Here is a 16603-nt window from a genome sequence, read left to right as displayed (position 1 = left end):
TTATTTGCCCTATTAAGCCTCAAATCGTTTTAAGTTTCGTTTCTCTCTTATATTTTATGAAAAATAAAAAGAATGGTTATTGATTTTATATTTTTTAATTGATGCTTTTCGAAAATAACGTCACACGGACGGCAGAAGGAGGTCGAACGCTTTTTTACAAGATGGCATTTTAAAAAGTAATTTGAATATAAGCAGCTATACTATAATGTTTGCATTTGTTATGGGCGGCATGGTCAGAGGGCAGAGCGTACGACTGCTAACCAGAGTTTCTTCCAGGCATCTCTTCTGGGGAGGGGAGGTTCTTTGCCCCCCCCCCCCCCGAAGAAAGTCTACCGCCCCCCCCCCCCCCGAACGAAATTGCATCATTTATATAGAAAAAAATATATTTTTAACAGTGTCCGCCCCCCGCCCTCCGGAAAATTTAGTCGTCCCCCCCCCTCCTACGAAAATTTCAAGCCCCCCCCCCCCCCCCCCCGGAGAAAAAAGCCTGGAAGAAACACTGCTGCTAGCCCGATAGTCTCGAAAGTTCGGAACCCAGGGTAGAGTCTGCCGAACGTCCCTGAGTCCACCCAGTTCTGGTTTGAAACTGACCACTATATGCCGAGGTCATTGAAACAAATGAACTCTACTTCATCTGCCGCGTGTGTTTTGGGCACGAACGTGATGGTGTTGGTTATGCTGATGTTGCATTTGTTAGAAATAGGCACTCTTGAAAATTGATATGAAATTTGATCAGTTTCAATGTACTTCGTTAATTAAAAACAATTGTAATTGGAGTGGCTGAATGCTAAACTGAATGCGTTATTTGGGGAGCTGACTTTTTGTGACGATGTGTGACATGTGGAAAGGTAAACAATTTATAAAAAAAAAGCAAGGTGTCATTTATGGACGAGCCCCTAGTGTTAAAGCATGTAGGCCTACACAGCCGAAATGGCTTAACATTTAATGCGAATTTACCATATAAATCGTTCCATCAATTCATTAAAAAAAAAAAAAACAACTAAAACTAACGTGAATGCATCACAAATATTTTAGTATCGATATATAAATTATATAGTCAATGTTTCAGAGCGAGTATAAGAAACCTAGTTTTGTGACCCAGATTATATAACTACTTATCAACAGCTGCTAGACGTCAGGTGTTTGGGTTTATCGATCTCTAAAAGAGTGTCTTTACGAAATTGCAGTAAACAAAACTGGTTCTGCGGATGAGGCGCGCTTCTCTCTGTCTGGATTGTCTGCCTAGAGGCGAAGCGACCCCTTCCGCTCCCCACCCCCCCTATATTTTTTTAATATTTATAATTCAAAACTGCAAATAAAATGAGCTTTTAATTATTTTTTTTCCAACTTATTTTGGCACCCCTTAGGGTCGGTGCCCGGGAACATATGTACCCCCTCCCCCCCCCCCCCCCCGCTATGCCACTAGGCTAATAAACTCAGAAAATTATTTTTTTTTACGCCGAGTCGAAGTCTATTGAGACAGAAAGAGTTACCAAAAACAAAATTAAAGACCTCACGCGATTTTAATCATTTTTTTACACCACTCCCTAAATGACCTCAAACGTCGGATAATCGCTAAGAACACAATATTTCCCCTTAATGTTATTATTCTAATTATACAAAACATGTCACAATTCACACCCTATCGTCACAAGAGGCTGAACTTTCTTCTCCACAATATTTGAGAATTCGTTTATGGACAATCTCCTGGTTAAATTATCAATATCGTGTAGTTGTTTGATTTGATTTCATATATAAGATGTTATGGCGGTGTATAAGACTATATAGACCCAAATATCATTTCGACGCCCCAAAAACTCATCATATATGACGGTGGATGTGTGAGTCTGGACTGCTGTGACGATATGACTTTTGGTAAAGAGGAGGAGGGTCAAAAAGTGTAACGTCACCATTTTTGCTTTTTTTTTTTTAAAAAAAAAAACTGAATTATTGTAGTAAATTTTTAAAATGGTAATATGAATGTATCAATAAACTTAATTTCGACTTAAATTAATAGTAAATATTTTTTAAACAAAATTCTATTTTTTTTAAATTGGTGAATTGTGACGTCCTTTTATTGATGGGGTGGGGGGGGGGGGGCAGGGAGTCTGACTTTCTGTGCCAGTGTATAGCTATGGGTTTTTGCAGGGGCGTAGCGAGGGGGGGTGCGTACCGCACCGGGTGACACCATTTAGGGGGGTGACACCAAGGCAAAAAATAGCAAAATATATAGAGAAAAACTTGAGGATGGTGCAAATCAAAAGTTTGAGGGGGGGGGGTGCAAATCGAAAACTTGAAAGTTTGTCCCCGGGAAGGGTCGCTACGCCGCCTCTGGGGGTGACACCATTAAGTGCCGCACCGGGTGACACCCGACCTCGCTACGCCACTGGGTTTTTTGGTGGGTAAAATTGTCAAAATCATGACGTTGTAAGTCTACGATTCCCTAGGAAACAACTGTATAGAATATAGTCATAATTGTTATTTGTAACCAGTATTATTTATATCCGTCACTAACATTCCACGCGTCAACGATTACATAGCTAAAATCAGAAGAGTAAACAATAAACGAGCAGTTACCTTCATATTTTTTAACACGTTTTTCTTAACTCAGCTTCGCGTTTGTTTGTTTGTTTGGATGTTTGTTGTTAAAATTGACATCGAAAATGAGCCCACTTCTGATTGCTCTAGAGATCTGAAATTTGGCATGTAGGCTACTTTCGCCTAACAATTTCAGATGCAATCATAAAAACTAGCAATTAGTGACCGTAATTAGCTTAATTTAATTACGCCCCAAGGACCATAAAATTGAGGACATGATTTCTAAAGATACCGACAAGACTGGAGGCCTATTGACACAGTTACTTCGGCCCCAATCGATGTGAGCGCGCTGGCCGTGATCGTATAGCGGTTAGTACTTCGCGTTGTGGCCGCGACAACCCAGGTTCGAATCCTGGTCGCTCAAGATTTTTAGTCCGTGTATTTATAAACACTTAGTCAAGTCATACTTAATCAAGTCATTAGATAAAGTAGAAAATAAACTATATAAAAAACTTTTTTAAAAACCACGTTTTTCATGTGTAGCAACGGACTAAAAAGGAGAAAATAAAATACTTAAAAAAAACTTTAAAAAAAAACCACGTTTTTCTTGTGGACTAAAAAGTAGAAAATAAATTTTCATACATTTGATGACAAAAAACGTGGGTCGGGCAGATGGGTCGGGAAATTTGATGGTGAACGTACCCACGTTTTTTGTCATCAAATGTATGAAAATTTATTTTCTACTTTTTAGTCCACAAGAAAAACGTGGTTTTTTAAAAAGTTTTTTTTAAAGTATTTTATATAAAAATTGACTAGTATTCTGTCGTAGTAGTGACGCACTTTAATAGACTTAATTCGCACTGAAAAATTTACACACTCAGCTAATTTTTTGAAAAGATAAATAGGGTTAAATAAATAGATATATGAGGGATTGAAGCAGTGTTTTTTTTTCAAGGCATTTCTCTGGGGGGGGGGGGGTAGGCGTTAGGCCCCAACCCAGCTCCTAGCACGTACCGCCACCACACCACACCACACCCTCTCCTCCTCCCCCCCCCCCCACCCACGGACGAAATAGAAAACATTTAATTCATAGAGAAAATATATCGGCTACTTAATGTCAATGTCTACCCCCCCCCCCCTCCCGGCACCTTTTAGCACCAAGCTTCGGGTCACTGGGCCTTAGTAACATAGGATTGGGCATGGCGCCCGACAGGAAAAACCTTAAACCTATTGCCGCAGCCAATGTTCGATGTTTCTTTCTGGCATCTTCCACCCCCCACCCCGGGACAAAATAGAGAATTATTAAAGTTAACTTTTTCTTATACATGCCGCCCTCCAGTTTAAATGCCCCCCTCCCCCTCAACCAAACTGTCTCAAAGAAGCCCTGCCACCGCCTTCCGTGACCTCACACTATCCCTTTATAATAGTTTATAAGCAGAGTTTCTTCCAGGCATCTCTTCTGGGGCGAGCACCCCCACCCCTCGAACTAAATGGAATCTGTATAGAAAACATATTTTTACCAGTGTCCGCCCCCCCCCCCCCCCCATCCGGAGAAAAAAGTCTGGAAGAAACACTTTTTATATTATAAGCCTAGTTCACTGAAACAGAATGAACTCGACTTCAGTTGCCCTACACGCTAGAAAGCGAAAAAGAAAACTTAAAACTTTTTAACAATTTAAAAAACTTACAGACAGATCGAGTGGCGTCTTCGCCAGGTAGGAGAAACAATCTCCCTACACCGGAAATAACGTGTGCAGGTTTTAGATTTAAAACAGGGGTCAGGATAGTGGTTAGGAAAATAACCACTTACGTCACTTCCCAGCCTGATGTCAATGGCTACCGAGTAATGGTCTGAGCTTTTGCTGTTAATACTGGCAAGGTCTGGGCATCTTGTTGCATTAGCATCACAAGGCGGATGCGGGAGGGGGGGGGGGGGGGGGGGAGAATCGCACTTAGAGACATCATCCAAAAGAGTGACACCAAAAGGAAAAAAAATAGTTAATTTTAATAGGAAATTTGCTTTTCCTAGATAGTTTAATATCACATTTAGATTATTTACACAATTAGGCACAAATCGCACCACTTACCGGAATATAGGCATATATAGTTATATATAGTCGTTGGTGGAGGGGGTGACATCCTCAGTTACCGCACTGGGTGTTACCAGAGTCTCTTCCAGGCATCTCTTCGGGGGGGGGGGGGGGGGGTCGGAGACCCCCGAAGAAAGTCTACCGCTACCCCCCCCCCCCCCCCAACGAGATGGATTTATAATAAGCATACACTTTTATTAGTGTCCTCCCCACCAAAAAAGGTTTACCCCCCCCCCCCCCCCGAAAATTTCAAGTGCCCCCCCCCCCCCCGGAGAAAAAAGCCTGGAAGAAACACTGGTCCTGCCATGACCGTAAAAATAACCATTCTCTCTGTGAAGCACAAGTAGGGAACAGTATTTCTTCCAGACTTTTCTCCGGGGGGGGGGGGGGGGTCTCTTGGAATTTTCGGAGGGGGGGGGGGGTTGACACTGGTAAAAGTATCTTTTAAATATAAATTATATTTCGTTCGGGGGGGGGGGGGGTACTCTGAAACTATGCTATGGAATTTCTCAGTTGTCTGAATATCCGAATCTGTCATACCAGTCAACGCGCGGTCGGGGGGGGGGGGGGGGGGGGGGGTTAAAGAGGCGGCGATTGTACTCCGGGGGTTGATGGGATTGCCCATAAAAATATTATGTCTATAAACATGAATTTTTTGTCCAAATAAAAGACGTTTAAAAACCCCTAGATATTGACCAAAAATCGATTTAGACAATAACTCAATAACATATCAATAAACAAAATAGGCTTCAAAACTCTGTGAAATCTTTCATTTGCATTTCTTATTGTACATACACGATTTATTCATAGTCATTCAATAATGTTGAGTTATATTTTCTTCAAAGCTTAATTAACACCTGACTCCAAGCAATAATTAGTCTCCATGTATTGACCATAAACTAATGCACCTAACTAGACTTATTTATAAAGCTAAATAGAATATCAGTTTGGTCTCATACAGATAACCAAGTCCACAAAAATTCTGGGAAGCGTTGTTTGATACTGAGTTCCGTTGTTCCCGCGGATTCATTGGAAATAACCGATACAATGGGTCCCAAACGTCGAATGGTAGAAAACACTGGGACCCAGAACGATACTAAAAAAGACAAAAAACCCGAAGCAGATCATGAGTTATTTCTTCAAGCTTTTGAAAGTCAGTTACTATAATTTTTATTTGTTTAGCTATAGAGTTAGTCTAGTGTTGAATATTGTCAATCGAGGGTGTAACCTATTTTCGATAAAGACGAAAGAAATGCCGGGCTGCCAAAACATTACTTTTTCATACACATCGAGCCCAAATTATTTTTTATAGCATCCCGTTGTATTTTCCGTAATATTCTCACATTGATGGAATTTAACATTGTATTAGATTTAGATCTAGATCTAGATTCTATCTGCTATTCAATACTTTAAAAATTATTTTTATCTCAAAATCAGTGGTCAGTGGAAGTCTGAGACTTGTTGAAGTTGTTTTGGGTTTCAGTTCAAGACTCAAGTTCAAGCTGCACTTTCACTCACCAATATTAAATTAAAAAATAATGCTAAGCAGTAGATTTCTAGATCTATAGATTTAGCTGTGGTTAAGTTTATAATACTTCAGCTATTTAATAAGGCTATCAAGTCTAGAGATCTAGATCTACGCCTTCTATAGGCTTTTTGGTGAGAATTACAGAATGATTTTTTTATTAAAAATGTATCAATAATAGCTTGCACACTAGTAAACTAAGCCAATTTAGCATATTTTAACTTTCTGTGCAAAGTCATTATTACTGAAAAAAATTCCAAAGTCAGGTCAGCCTGTGGCACCCTCCACTGAACATGACAGAAGGAAAAAAAAACTTGACCCGTGACCTTCATTAAAACAGAATTTGCTTTTGTTTTTTATTTCATTTTTAGTAAATATGTGCTTAATCTTACCCAATAAGTGATAAAAATTTGAAAATTAATTTTAATTACTGTTGTAAAGTGAGATAAACAGCTTAATAAACACGTGTTTTCTTGAGGGGGTGTGGCACATCCCGACATCGCATTGTTTGTAACTTTATATTTGTGTTTTATGACTATATTTGTTCACAATCAGCATGCTATGCTTTTAATTTTGATAAAGGGTAAGTATACCAAGTTACAAAACCTGAAATCTAACTAATAATTCATACTTTCAGTTTAAAAAAATAATGAAAACGATCATCAATGAAGAAAGCGTAAACATTCTATTTTTAGGTGTGACATAAAAAACAGTCATAAATCTAGCCGAATGATTGGATTCTTGCGCGTCACACATTTTCCCGCGCTTCGTGTTCACCAAAAAAGTTTATAATAAAATGGCATTATTATTCTTACAGAGCATATCTCATGCCTACCACAAATTATTACCAGTTTATTGTAACGTGTGTAAAATTAATGCTTTCAAGTAAAAAATAGCAATAGTCTGGTTAAAAATACCTGCGGTATTTTATAGTTATTTGATTCGAAAGATAAGAATTATATAGAGCTACTTTCACTAAGGCGCCGCTTGCGAGACAAACATAGAAATTAGGCCAAAAGTAGATCCGACAATTCTTAAATAACAGACTTAAATAGAAACGGATAGTTCCGATTTCTTAAATTAACGATGGCTTCGTAATCATTAGTTTTATCGCTCTACCCATTAGTGAAAGCGAAACTGGTCGCCATTTTTGGTAAGCGCATGAGCCGTGAGATGGCTTCAAAACAACAAACCCGGAAGCTGTGAATTCGAACGGCCTACCTTCTACGGGCCCTTCGCAATGGCCGTACTTAGAGTAGATCTAGATCTAGATCTAGGCTTAAATATAAATACTAGATTCTCTAAATAAAATTATTCACACGAAGCGCATCTCATTAAAATGTATCTAGATCTAGAGGAGCTTACACTTTTCGGACACACATAGCGAAAAAACGCAACGTAAAAATTCCATGCGGTCTCATTCAGTAACCCTTAACATAGAAAACAAAAAAAAGTATCATATCTATCCGCAACCATTCTACTTTAATAATGTGTGTGTCATTTTGTATTCATACGCATAGAACTTAAGCTATTCTTGTTATAGTGACTGGGGGGGTCTTAACGTGTGTTCGAACACATGTAATACAGTTTTACATGTGTTCGGACACCTTTACCCGTCATCGGACATAGCACTTTTTGTTCATTTAGAATAATTTAAAGTCAATTTAATGAATAAAAACATATATTATATGCATTTATATTGTGTTATTGATTGTTTGTGAGGTAATTTTAATAGTATTAAAACCTTTTTCCCACACTCCCAAAGTTCATCCCATTCAACCATTGCGGCTCGCGCAGTACGCTGCTAAGCCAGCCAGGTCACATGATTCCCCCTCCTCTTTCGCATTCCACCTTATTCTTGACCTTATTTTGACCCTTTCCCTTCAATAACCAGCCCCTTTTATGCTCTAAATTCTTATTTAATAATATTTTTGTGTTGCTGTCCGCTCCCATGTAAGGCCAAATAAGTTAGCGAACACCCCTTTTTTATTGTTCAAGCACGAAAAAACCCATTAACCTTGACATTTACGATGTTCCATACATATATAGAAGCTATTTATAGTGTAACCTTTTAGCTAAGCATTGATTGGTTCAAGTTTTGCCCCTAAGTCCAACCCTAGGTCACTTCATCCGGCTGGTGTAAAAATAGAAATGTGCGTACCATGCAACGTTAAAAAATTTCTAAAAATAATTCTTGAGAAAGGAAACGGAAGTACTTGACACGGAAGTGTTCATAAATGAACAGTTTACGTGCAGGCGCCGTGGTTTCGCGTGAGACATGCTAATTAAAGTTTCTATGAGCCAAAAACCGACGAAGTGTTCGGTCCTACGTAATTTTTGGTGTGTGTCCGAAAAGTGTAAACTCCTCTAGATGCCAGGCTAGACTTTCGATGATTTCCTATTAGGCCCCTATAACTTAGACTTTGTTCCATTTCAAATTAAAATTGAAAGTATTGGGCCTGTCCCTTACAAGAAAACTTGACACCAAATTTAAGTCCAAATTGATTTAGACTATCTAGGGGCTGAAAGATTTCAATGTGCATTTTACAAACACATCTACAGTTCATGTCATAGTGAATGAAAGTACATAAAAACAGAATTGTTACTGTCTGGCAAACTGACCAATTAGGCCCAAATTTTTCTCAAGCTAGTTTTTTTTTCCATAGTTGCCCATGTTCATTTTGTTTATTTAATAAAAAAACCTTGGTTCAGGACTAATTTGTAATTTTAGGATTACAGTAAAGTATCATTAAGTAGAAGTGTCAGGCAATATGGCTGATTGACGCTCATTGACAATTTAAAAAAAACAAACTTTTATGAGGCCTATTTTATTTATTTTTAGAGCCAACACAGATCTATCGTTATCTGAGAACCAGAAGCATTGTTTTGGTAAGTCAATACTCATTTTAGGACCTTATTTGTTGTCTGTGTTCAGTTTAAAGAAATTAAATTGATCTATTTAAATCCTTCTTTTAATATTTGTTTTTTGCGCACTTTCAAATTAGCATGACTTGCTTAATATTTGCTTGAATCAGGGTTCAAGAAGCTGCATTAAATTACTGCTTAAAATTTTCACGCAGCTTTATAAACCTTAATTCAAAAGATGTCCCCGAAACCTAGTGTACTGTAATTTCAAAATATGAGGTTTCTGCTTCCTCAAAATTTCCTGAAACATCATCATTTTTAAATATTAAAGTAGTTTTAACTTATAATTTGTCTCCATTAGACACAACTTTCTATTTACATGTGTTTCTTAACAACCTACCCTTCCAGCTTTTCAGTTTCTCTTTCTTGTGGCGGAATCACTGGTTTTTTGAACTTGTCCTGTGGAAAAAAAAGTTCTGATAATTTAACTTTTGCCAATTTAAAATTTGCTTTGTAAGATTTGACTCAAAAGTTAGCTTTATGATCATAAAAAAGATTATATTTTTATACCCTTGTGCACCTCAAAAACACTCTCTTGCGCTGGTCCCTATTTGAAGCTCCTCTTCACTTATCCAAAAGTGTCACACCCCTCACAATCTTTGAGTACTTCAGCAACTCTTAAATGAAAATACAAAACCACCCCCTTTTGCACTGCATCAAACATTGCTCTGATAATAGATAAAATCACACTGAAATGATTTTTTCTACTTCTACACAGGAGAATGTTTTTAACCCTTAAAGCGCGCGCCACGTGGCCTTATGCGTTATAAGTTATGTAACAGCAAAGCCACGATCATGGCTAGGCGCGCTTTCAGGGTTAAAAGCTTTTAGAGCCAGAGAATTTTAGGAAATTGTATCGGCCTTTGGGAAAGTGAAATGAAATTATGATAAAAAAAAACATTGTATAACTTAAAGATCTTTGAAATAAATTTAAAAATTACTTTTTGGTCCAATGATCTACATACTATTATAACCTGAAAAATCTCTAGATGTAAAAACAGAATGCTGAGTTTTATTATCTTGTTCTGCAGCCAATATTTTTACCAAGAACTTTATCGTATATGAAACAGAGGAGGTCTGTTTCAAATAGCAAAAGGTAAAGAAGCTTTTGTAAATTCTAAATTTTTATTTTAACGCTCATGTATATAATCATAGCTAACATGATATGTTTTATTTTTTTGCAAAAAAGTCGTTTTTCTTTCTCTCTAGAAAAACATTTAAAGTAGACTCTATATTGGGATCTGTGGAGGCCAAGTTAGAAAAGGAATCCGTGAGGAAAAGGTGTGTTTAATGTTTAGCATTGTATTACAAAATTAGGTAATTGTCCATAAACTGCTACAATTGCTGTTATACATATAACTGACATTTTTCTCTGTTAACCAGGTTAAGACATGAAACTCTACAGCTATCGTTCTCTGGCTTTCATATTGCTGACTGTAAGTATTTAGTTTTGTTTTTGGTCTTACTTTTGGTTGTTAGGTAAAAATGTTGATAAAGTATCTTTTTCCTATTAATGTACAAATCTCATATTGGGACATGTTGTTTGTGGAATCCACCAATATATTTTTATAGAGTTGATCAATAGTGCTGTTTAAAATATAAATAGGAATTCTTTTCACAAATCTTTTTAGTTGCAACTGAGGCTGAGTTTGCTGATGTCGAAATTCTACTTTTGCGCATTTGCCAGAAGAAAAGAAAGGTATGTACATTTCTGCTGATTATTTCATACAAAGAGAAATTTGTTGAATCGATGAATCTAAAACACACTATGTCCACAGGAATCAGCAGTACCCATTGTCCCAGTGACACTGGCCAAGTTGCGAGTACCAGTTAATCCAAAGCCATTGGCTGTGTACCAAGATCAAGTGCTTGAAATTCCTAGTGAAATGTTTGCCTATAAGAATGGTCATGTTGTTAGATCCCATGTACTGTTGTTCCGTGTACAGTGTGCTACTCTAAGAGAAGCCAACAGTTCAGGGGAGAATCATGTTCAAAGTAAGTTGTGTGGTTGAAGTAGTGTCTTTTTACATCTAGCTAACCTTCAGGCAGTTATTGTGTAATTTTTCTTTTACAGATGAGCCCCCCATTAAAAGACGTAGAAATGGTCGCATTTCATCCTTAGAGGAAGAGATCTTGACATTTTGCAGAGAGCTGGTTGTTTATGACAAAACCAAGTCGTGTCTGTTGACCCAGGGGAAGTATGAGCTGGCCGTTGAAACTTCAGATGGTACTGAGACCCTCAAACTGAACAAAGTCTGGGAGTCTTTCTCAGGAAAAGTAATAAAATAATGAATTTTTTCAGAGTAACATGTCAATGAATATAGCATGTTTTGATGTTTGTTTCTTCTATTTCTTTTACAATTTTATTGAAATTTTTAAAAATGGATTTCAATGAGTAAAAATTGATGTGCAATTATTTCAGAATGTCCGACCCCTTGAGCTATTCACGGATTACCCCACTCTGAAATTTACCCTGACATGGTTAGCTCAAGAGGACAACAATAAAAAATGTGAGACTCCCCCTCGCTGCCATCTTATCAACGGAACCTCAGATTTCTCAGCAGCATTTGAGAAATGTAAGGTTTATCAGAGGGGTGTAATCAAAGGTTTGCCTTTTGTTTTACCCCATCTCTTTATTTTTCTTCTTCTTGTTAAAATCAATTTTTATTCCCCTTAACATGCTGTTAGGTCTTCGTCAAAACTAACTGCATGATTTTTCATATTTTATTTTTTAGCCCAACTTGAAAAAAAATAGAATGCTTTTTTAAATATTTTCTGTTCAGGGGTGAAGGCTGAATATGTTGGTCCAAAAACAAGAGAGCGAGAAAATCAAAATCAAGTTACACCCCGCAAACGTTTGCGAGTGTTTTATCAGTTTACTCATAACTCCTGCACACAACAAGAGACAGAAGCAAGGGATGATCTACGATGTCCTTGGTGCTGCCTCTCATGTCAACAGTTGTATAGTTTGCTCAAGCATTTACGTCTGTGTCATTCTAGGTTCAACTTCATGTATATTGTAAGTTTCTAATGTTTCAATAGTTTGTAATTTGTTGCTGTTGATTCGGTACATCTATACAATACTAATTTTCTTTTATTAAATTACTATCAGCCACATCCTAAGGGAGCTCGCATTGATGTTTCAATAAATGAACGCTATGATGGCTCATATGTTGGCAATCCTCAAGATATTCATTCCCATGTAGGCTATGCCTTTAGCCGCAGCAACCCAGTTAGACGTACACCCATCACCCATGTTATTGTTTATAGGTAACAAACTTTTAAAGAAATCTTTATACTAAATAGCTGTTTAACTTTGAAGTATTGAAAGCTAATAAGTAATCAAACAAATGTTTCAGACCTAAGAGAGCAGCACCATCTTTATCTGAATTCCAAGAAGCTGAGTCAGAGACAGGGCTCAATAGGCAACTTATACAAGGCCACAATAGGTGCATCTTGTTTTTTATTTTTAGGATTCTTGGTTCATGGAGGGCTGCCCACTTTCAGCATTTACTGCTGTCTGTATAAATAACAAAAGTTGACAGCATTGTTAACTAATGTTAATCCTCCATATGGGTAGTAAACTTCAACAGTTTGCACATAGCAAAAAAAATCTATAATGGGAGGTGGATGTTATTCTCATTCAAACTATCTGTATAAATTTTACTTATTGATCAATACAAGAGTAAACTGTTCTTCCTTAAGCATTTATCCTTTGTTCCTCACATTATTTGAGTTGCACTTTTAAACAATGCATTTTAGTCACTGCAGCAATTTTTAATCTTCAATTTCTTTGTGACAGACTTTATTTCCATACTGTGACATGCCAGCCAGTCCGACCCCAGGAGCTAGATACAGAGGGGAGAGAAGAGAGTAAACCTCGTTGGCTGAAACAAAAAACTGTCATGGTGAGCTTGTGTAACTTTTTTGTTTTTGTTTGAAATAGCTAGATCTAAACGTTTAAAAATTGGTGCTAGGTTTGTTACACTTTTAAAAAATATTATGCTTGCAGATGATAGATGAGTTTACTGATGTCAATGAAGGTGAAAAAGAATTGATGAAAATGTGGAATTTGCATGTTATGGAAAAAGAGTAAGTGTTAGTTTGGTATATCAAAATTACATATAGTTTGTTTGTAACAGTTAACGAAACCACTAGATATCTCAAGTAGATTTTATATTTAAAATTACTTTTGATCTGTAAGGAGAACCAGATCATAAGATACACATGGGGGTTAAAGAAGAAAAATTAAATGGTAGACTAAAATATTCAAAGTAATTCCCTTTGTTTGGCCTCTAGAGACTTGCTGATTTACAGTGTAAAAACCTGTCACCAGTGTGTCAATAGCACAATAAGTCTATAAGGAGCAATGGATTTTGCCCACCCACTTGCAACCTAAAAAAGTGTCTGATGCAAAAGTTAATTGTGAAACTGCACACATTTGTTGTGTTTGTACAGAAATAAAGTACATTAGAAAATTTAAAGCAAAGAAACTAGTAGTGGGAAAAACTTCTTCCAATAACTTAAGTCTGTTCACCTGAAATCAGCACAATTTGACAGAGCTTAGGAAAAGGACAAAGCAGTTTTTAACAACTTCTTTAAAAAAATGTAAAAATAAATAGCAAAATGGTTTATTTTGTAGATACTTGATTATTTTCCAAAAAAAAAAAAATACTGATGCAAAACTAGATAAATTTATGTTTAAAACTCTGCCTATGTCAATAATTTATTTAAAATGAAAAAATTGAATTCAACAATATTAAAAACATAGTCCTATTGAACGTTATTGGACATAAGAAAAGATTTAAAAGTCAGGGAACTAATTTTTATAAATGATACAGTAAGATGCTTTTCTGGTGGTCTATGTCCTTATAAGCTTGTGTTCCAAAGACAAGCAGTTTTAACTGTCATATATTTGATCCTAAAATTCCATACATGTAAGCATAAGCTAAGTGGATGATGAGCATGTCTGGAGTAGAATAAGTAGAAGGTTAGAGGTATTACATTGTAATTTGCATTGAATAAGACGCTTGGGGCACTGGTAAAACACAGTCCTAGATAATTTATCATCCAACTCAAAAATTGATTTTCAAAATCTTGCAAACATTGCTTAATTTTTTTCACTTGAAATGTCCACAGATATATAGGAGACTGTATGGTTCCACGTGCAAGCTTTACTTTTGTTGAAGAGCATGGAGCAGAGATTATTAAGAAAAATCTGTGCAGAAATTTTCTGCTTCATCTTGTGAACCTTTTTGACTTTAGTCTAATCAGGCCAGATGTTGTACAACGTGCATATGCTATGTTAGAAAATCTACGTCATCAAATCAACTCCCAGAATAAAGTATCCTGATATTTATTTTGAGCACATTGGTGCCATGTTAAATCTAGAGCCTGCAAAGGCTTGTGTGAAAGATTGTGATTTTACAATGCATGTATAGATATGTATGTTGGAGCGTGTCCCACCTTGTGTTGTATGGTTCATGTAAAATACTTGTACATGTTTTAGTTTAATTTAAGAAAATTTTTATTACCCATAAATTATATTTTTATGATAAATAAATACTTGCTCATACACATTTATCAGCTGTAATTTAAATGTTTTGCATAGACTATTAGATATAAAACGTTCACTAAGCAATACAAAACAAAAATCATTACATTCACCAAATAACAAAAAATAATCAAAACATTTTTAACATTCCTTAAACCTCTAATAATGGTTAGTCATTAAAAAAAGTAATTTAGTATGGTGTCATTTATAGAATTTCAAAATGGCTGCATTTGATGTGCCTTGGTGGTGATGCCCGTACACTCCCCAACACCTAGTATTACTTCACCTCCAGTGTGATCTCTGGTTTCTTGTCTACCTCATCTTTCTCTATGCACCTACAGCATAGGAAGCACATGAGTTTGGTTCCTGCTATAATTTAGGACCAAGCTGGCGTGGAGATGATTTGGCTAGTCTGACAAAGCTAATGCCCATCTTGGTCAAGGAACCATTGGACATGATTTGCACATTTGAGTACTTGAATCAGATCACCCTGAGCCAATCCTTGACAGGGTGGCATTGTTAATTTAAGCCTTTTCATTGTTGAAGGATTGATAATTCTCATATAGGTACTTATGCCATCTGTTGCCACTGTGCCTCAAGTCCTTTGTGATGTCATGACACTGGCATTATATCTGTTCTGAAAGTGCAATTTATAAATTTGTTTGTGCTTTTATGCATGAATGGACAAAAAATGTGAGTGCACTAGTTTTCAATGTTTAAAAAATGAACTATAGAACAAAATGTAAATAATGTATGTACGTTTTATTCTTTGTGTCAACTAGTTTTAAATGATCCTTTTCAAATGACAAAAATGGAATAAAGAATTTGATTTGCTTTTAAGGAATACATAAGAGTATGTTTTCATTTATGCACATTAATGTACACACCTCAATAAACGAGTAAAAATCCATGTGTAATGAATTAGTCTCTATAGCTTGTCAGCTCTTTAATGCATTCAGAGATTTAATTGTCCACAATTCCTGAAAAAAGAAGGTTGTATTTGTTTTGGTCACATAACTACTTTTTACATTTCTCTCATTGACAATGGTTTGATGGTCAGTTCATGTAAAATCAGCTGAAATTTTTATGTGACAGAGGCATGGCCATAAAGTTTATGATAGTCTCATGTTAAAGAAAAATTATACTGCAAGTAAAGGGGTCATACATTTATGACTGCCATAAAAACCTACATCTGCAGATATCGTAAATGGAGGACTAATAATTAAATTATTTAAAATAAAAACCTACCAGTTCCTTTGATCTATGATAGTGAAAGTACTGTGGGAAAGTGCACTCCATTTGCTGCGATGTAAATCTTACTGGACCTTGATCTACACTAACTATGTCTGCTAGGTGCTGTGTAAAATCTTCATATGCTGGGCTGCACACTGTCTGATCCTTGTTGCTAAATACAGTACTGCCAATAAAATCATCATTTATTACTTAAGATATCTCATAAAGTCAACCAGAAATGTTTAAGTTTTTTAAACTGAACATTTTAAAAAAAAAACCTACCAGATCTAGTAAGTACTAGATAATACTGCCAAAAAATATTTTAAATAAGAAAATATATTAACCCAATAAATTCCTCAAACTATAATACTCACATTTTTTATTGAAATTGAACTGAATGTTTTCAAAAAGCTTACCGTTTTTCTATAGCGAGCAAGAGAGTTTTAGGGGGTGACTTGGAAAGAATGTGATAGATCGTTTTGAAAAATGCAAGTGTCAGCTCTTCATCATAAATCACTGTAAAAAGAAAAATATGAGCTTTATCAGGTTTAGTAATATTACAGAAGTATAGCCAGATAGTTCTAGTCATGGAAGGTGAAATGTTACAGTTAAAATTTTCTTGTTTTTAATCATAATTTAATTTAAAAAATACTAGTGAACAAAACGGGACAATGTGGTAGAGCATGATATTTCAAACTGGAAAGACTTGGGTCCAGTTTCCCCACCCGTGCCCCTACT

General features: G+C 36.3%; 1 protein-coding gene and 1 long non-coding RNA gene across 3 annotated transcripts; one reads left to right on the top strand and one right to left on the bottom strand.

Annotated features, from left to right (window-relative positions):
- Positions 1–5636: 5636 nt before the first annotated feature.
- LOC131930683 (polycomb protein suz12-B) lies at positions 5637–14651 on the top strand. 2 transcript variants are annotated; one of them, XM_059287268.1, is made up of 15 exons: positions 5637–5781; positions 8996–9042; positions 10110–10174; positions 10288–10359; positions 10462–10514; positions 10710–10777; positions 10857–11073; positions 11153–11355; positions 11501–11654; positions 11862–12097; positions 12191–12348; positions 12438–12527; positions 12881–12986; positions 13091–13170; positions 14218–14651. In XM_059287268.1, the coding sequence occupies exons 1-15, from the start codon at positions 5676–5678 to the stop codon at positions 14429–14431; spliced, it is 1869 nt and encodes a 622-aa protein (XP_059143251.1). In that variant the 5' UTR covers positions 5637–5675; the 3' UTR covers positions 14432–14651. The 2 variants fall into 2 exon arrangements, with proteins under 2 accessions (XP_059143251.1, XP_059143250.1); XM_059287267.1 differs by having other exon boundaries at positions 11501–11684.
- A 46-nt stretch (positions 14652–14697) lies between these two features.
- Positions 14698–16567, bottom strand: LOC131930684 (uncharacterized). The gene is made up of 4 exons (XR_009384154.1): positions 16282–16567; positions 15881–16049; positions 15520–15612; positions 14698–15269 (listed from the first exon to the last, which is right to left on the bottom strand). It is a non-coding gene; the product is annotated as an uncharacterized LOC131930684 (long non-coding RNA).
- Between the last annotated feature and the right edge of the window lie 36 nt (positions 16568–16603).

This window comes from Physella acuta, unplaced genomic scaffold (genome assembly GCF_028476545.2).
Source record: "Physella acuta isolate Inbredline_101_S28 unplaced genomic scaffold, ASM2847654v3 ptg001821l, whole genome shotgun sequence".
Classification (NCBI taxonomy): domain Eukaryota; kingdom Metazoa; phylum Mollusca; class Gastropoda; family Physidae; genus Physella; species Physella acuta.
Note: the sequence above shows the minus strand (reverse complement) of the source record. Positions and strands in the feature narration are given on the sequence as shown.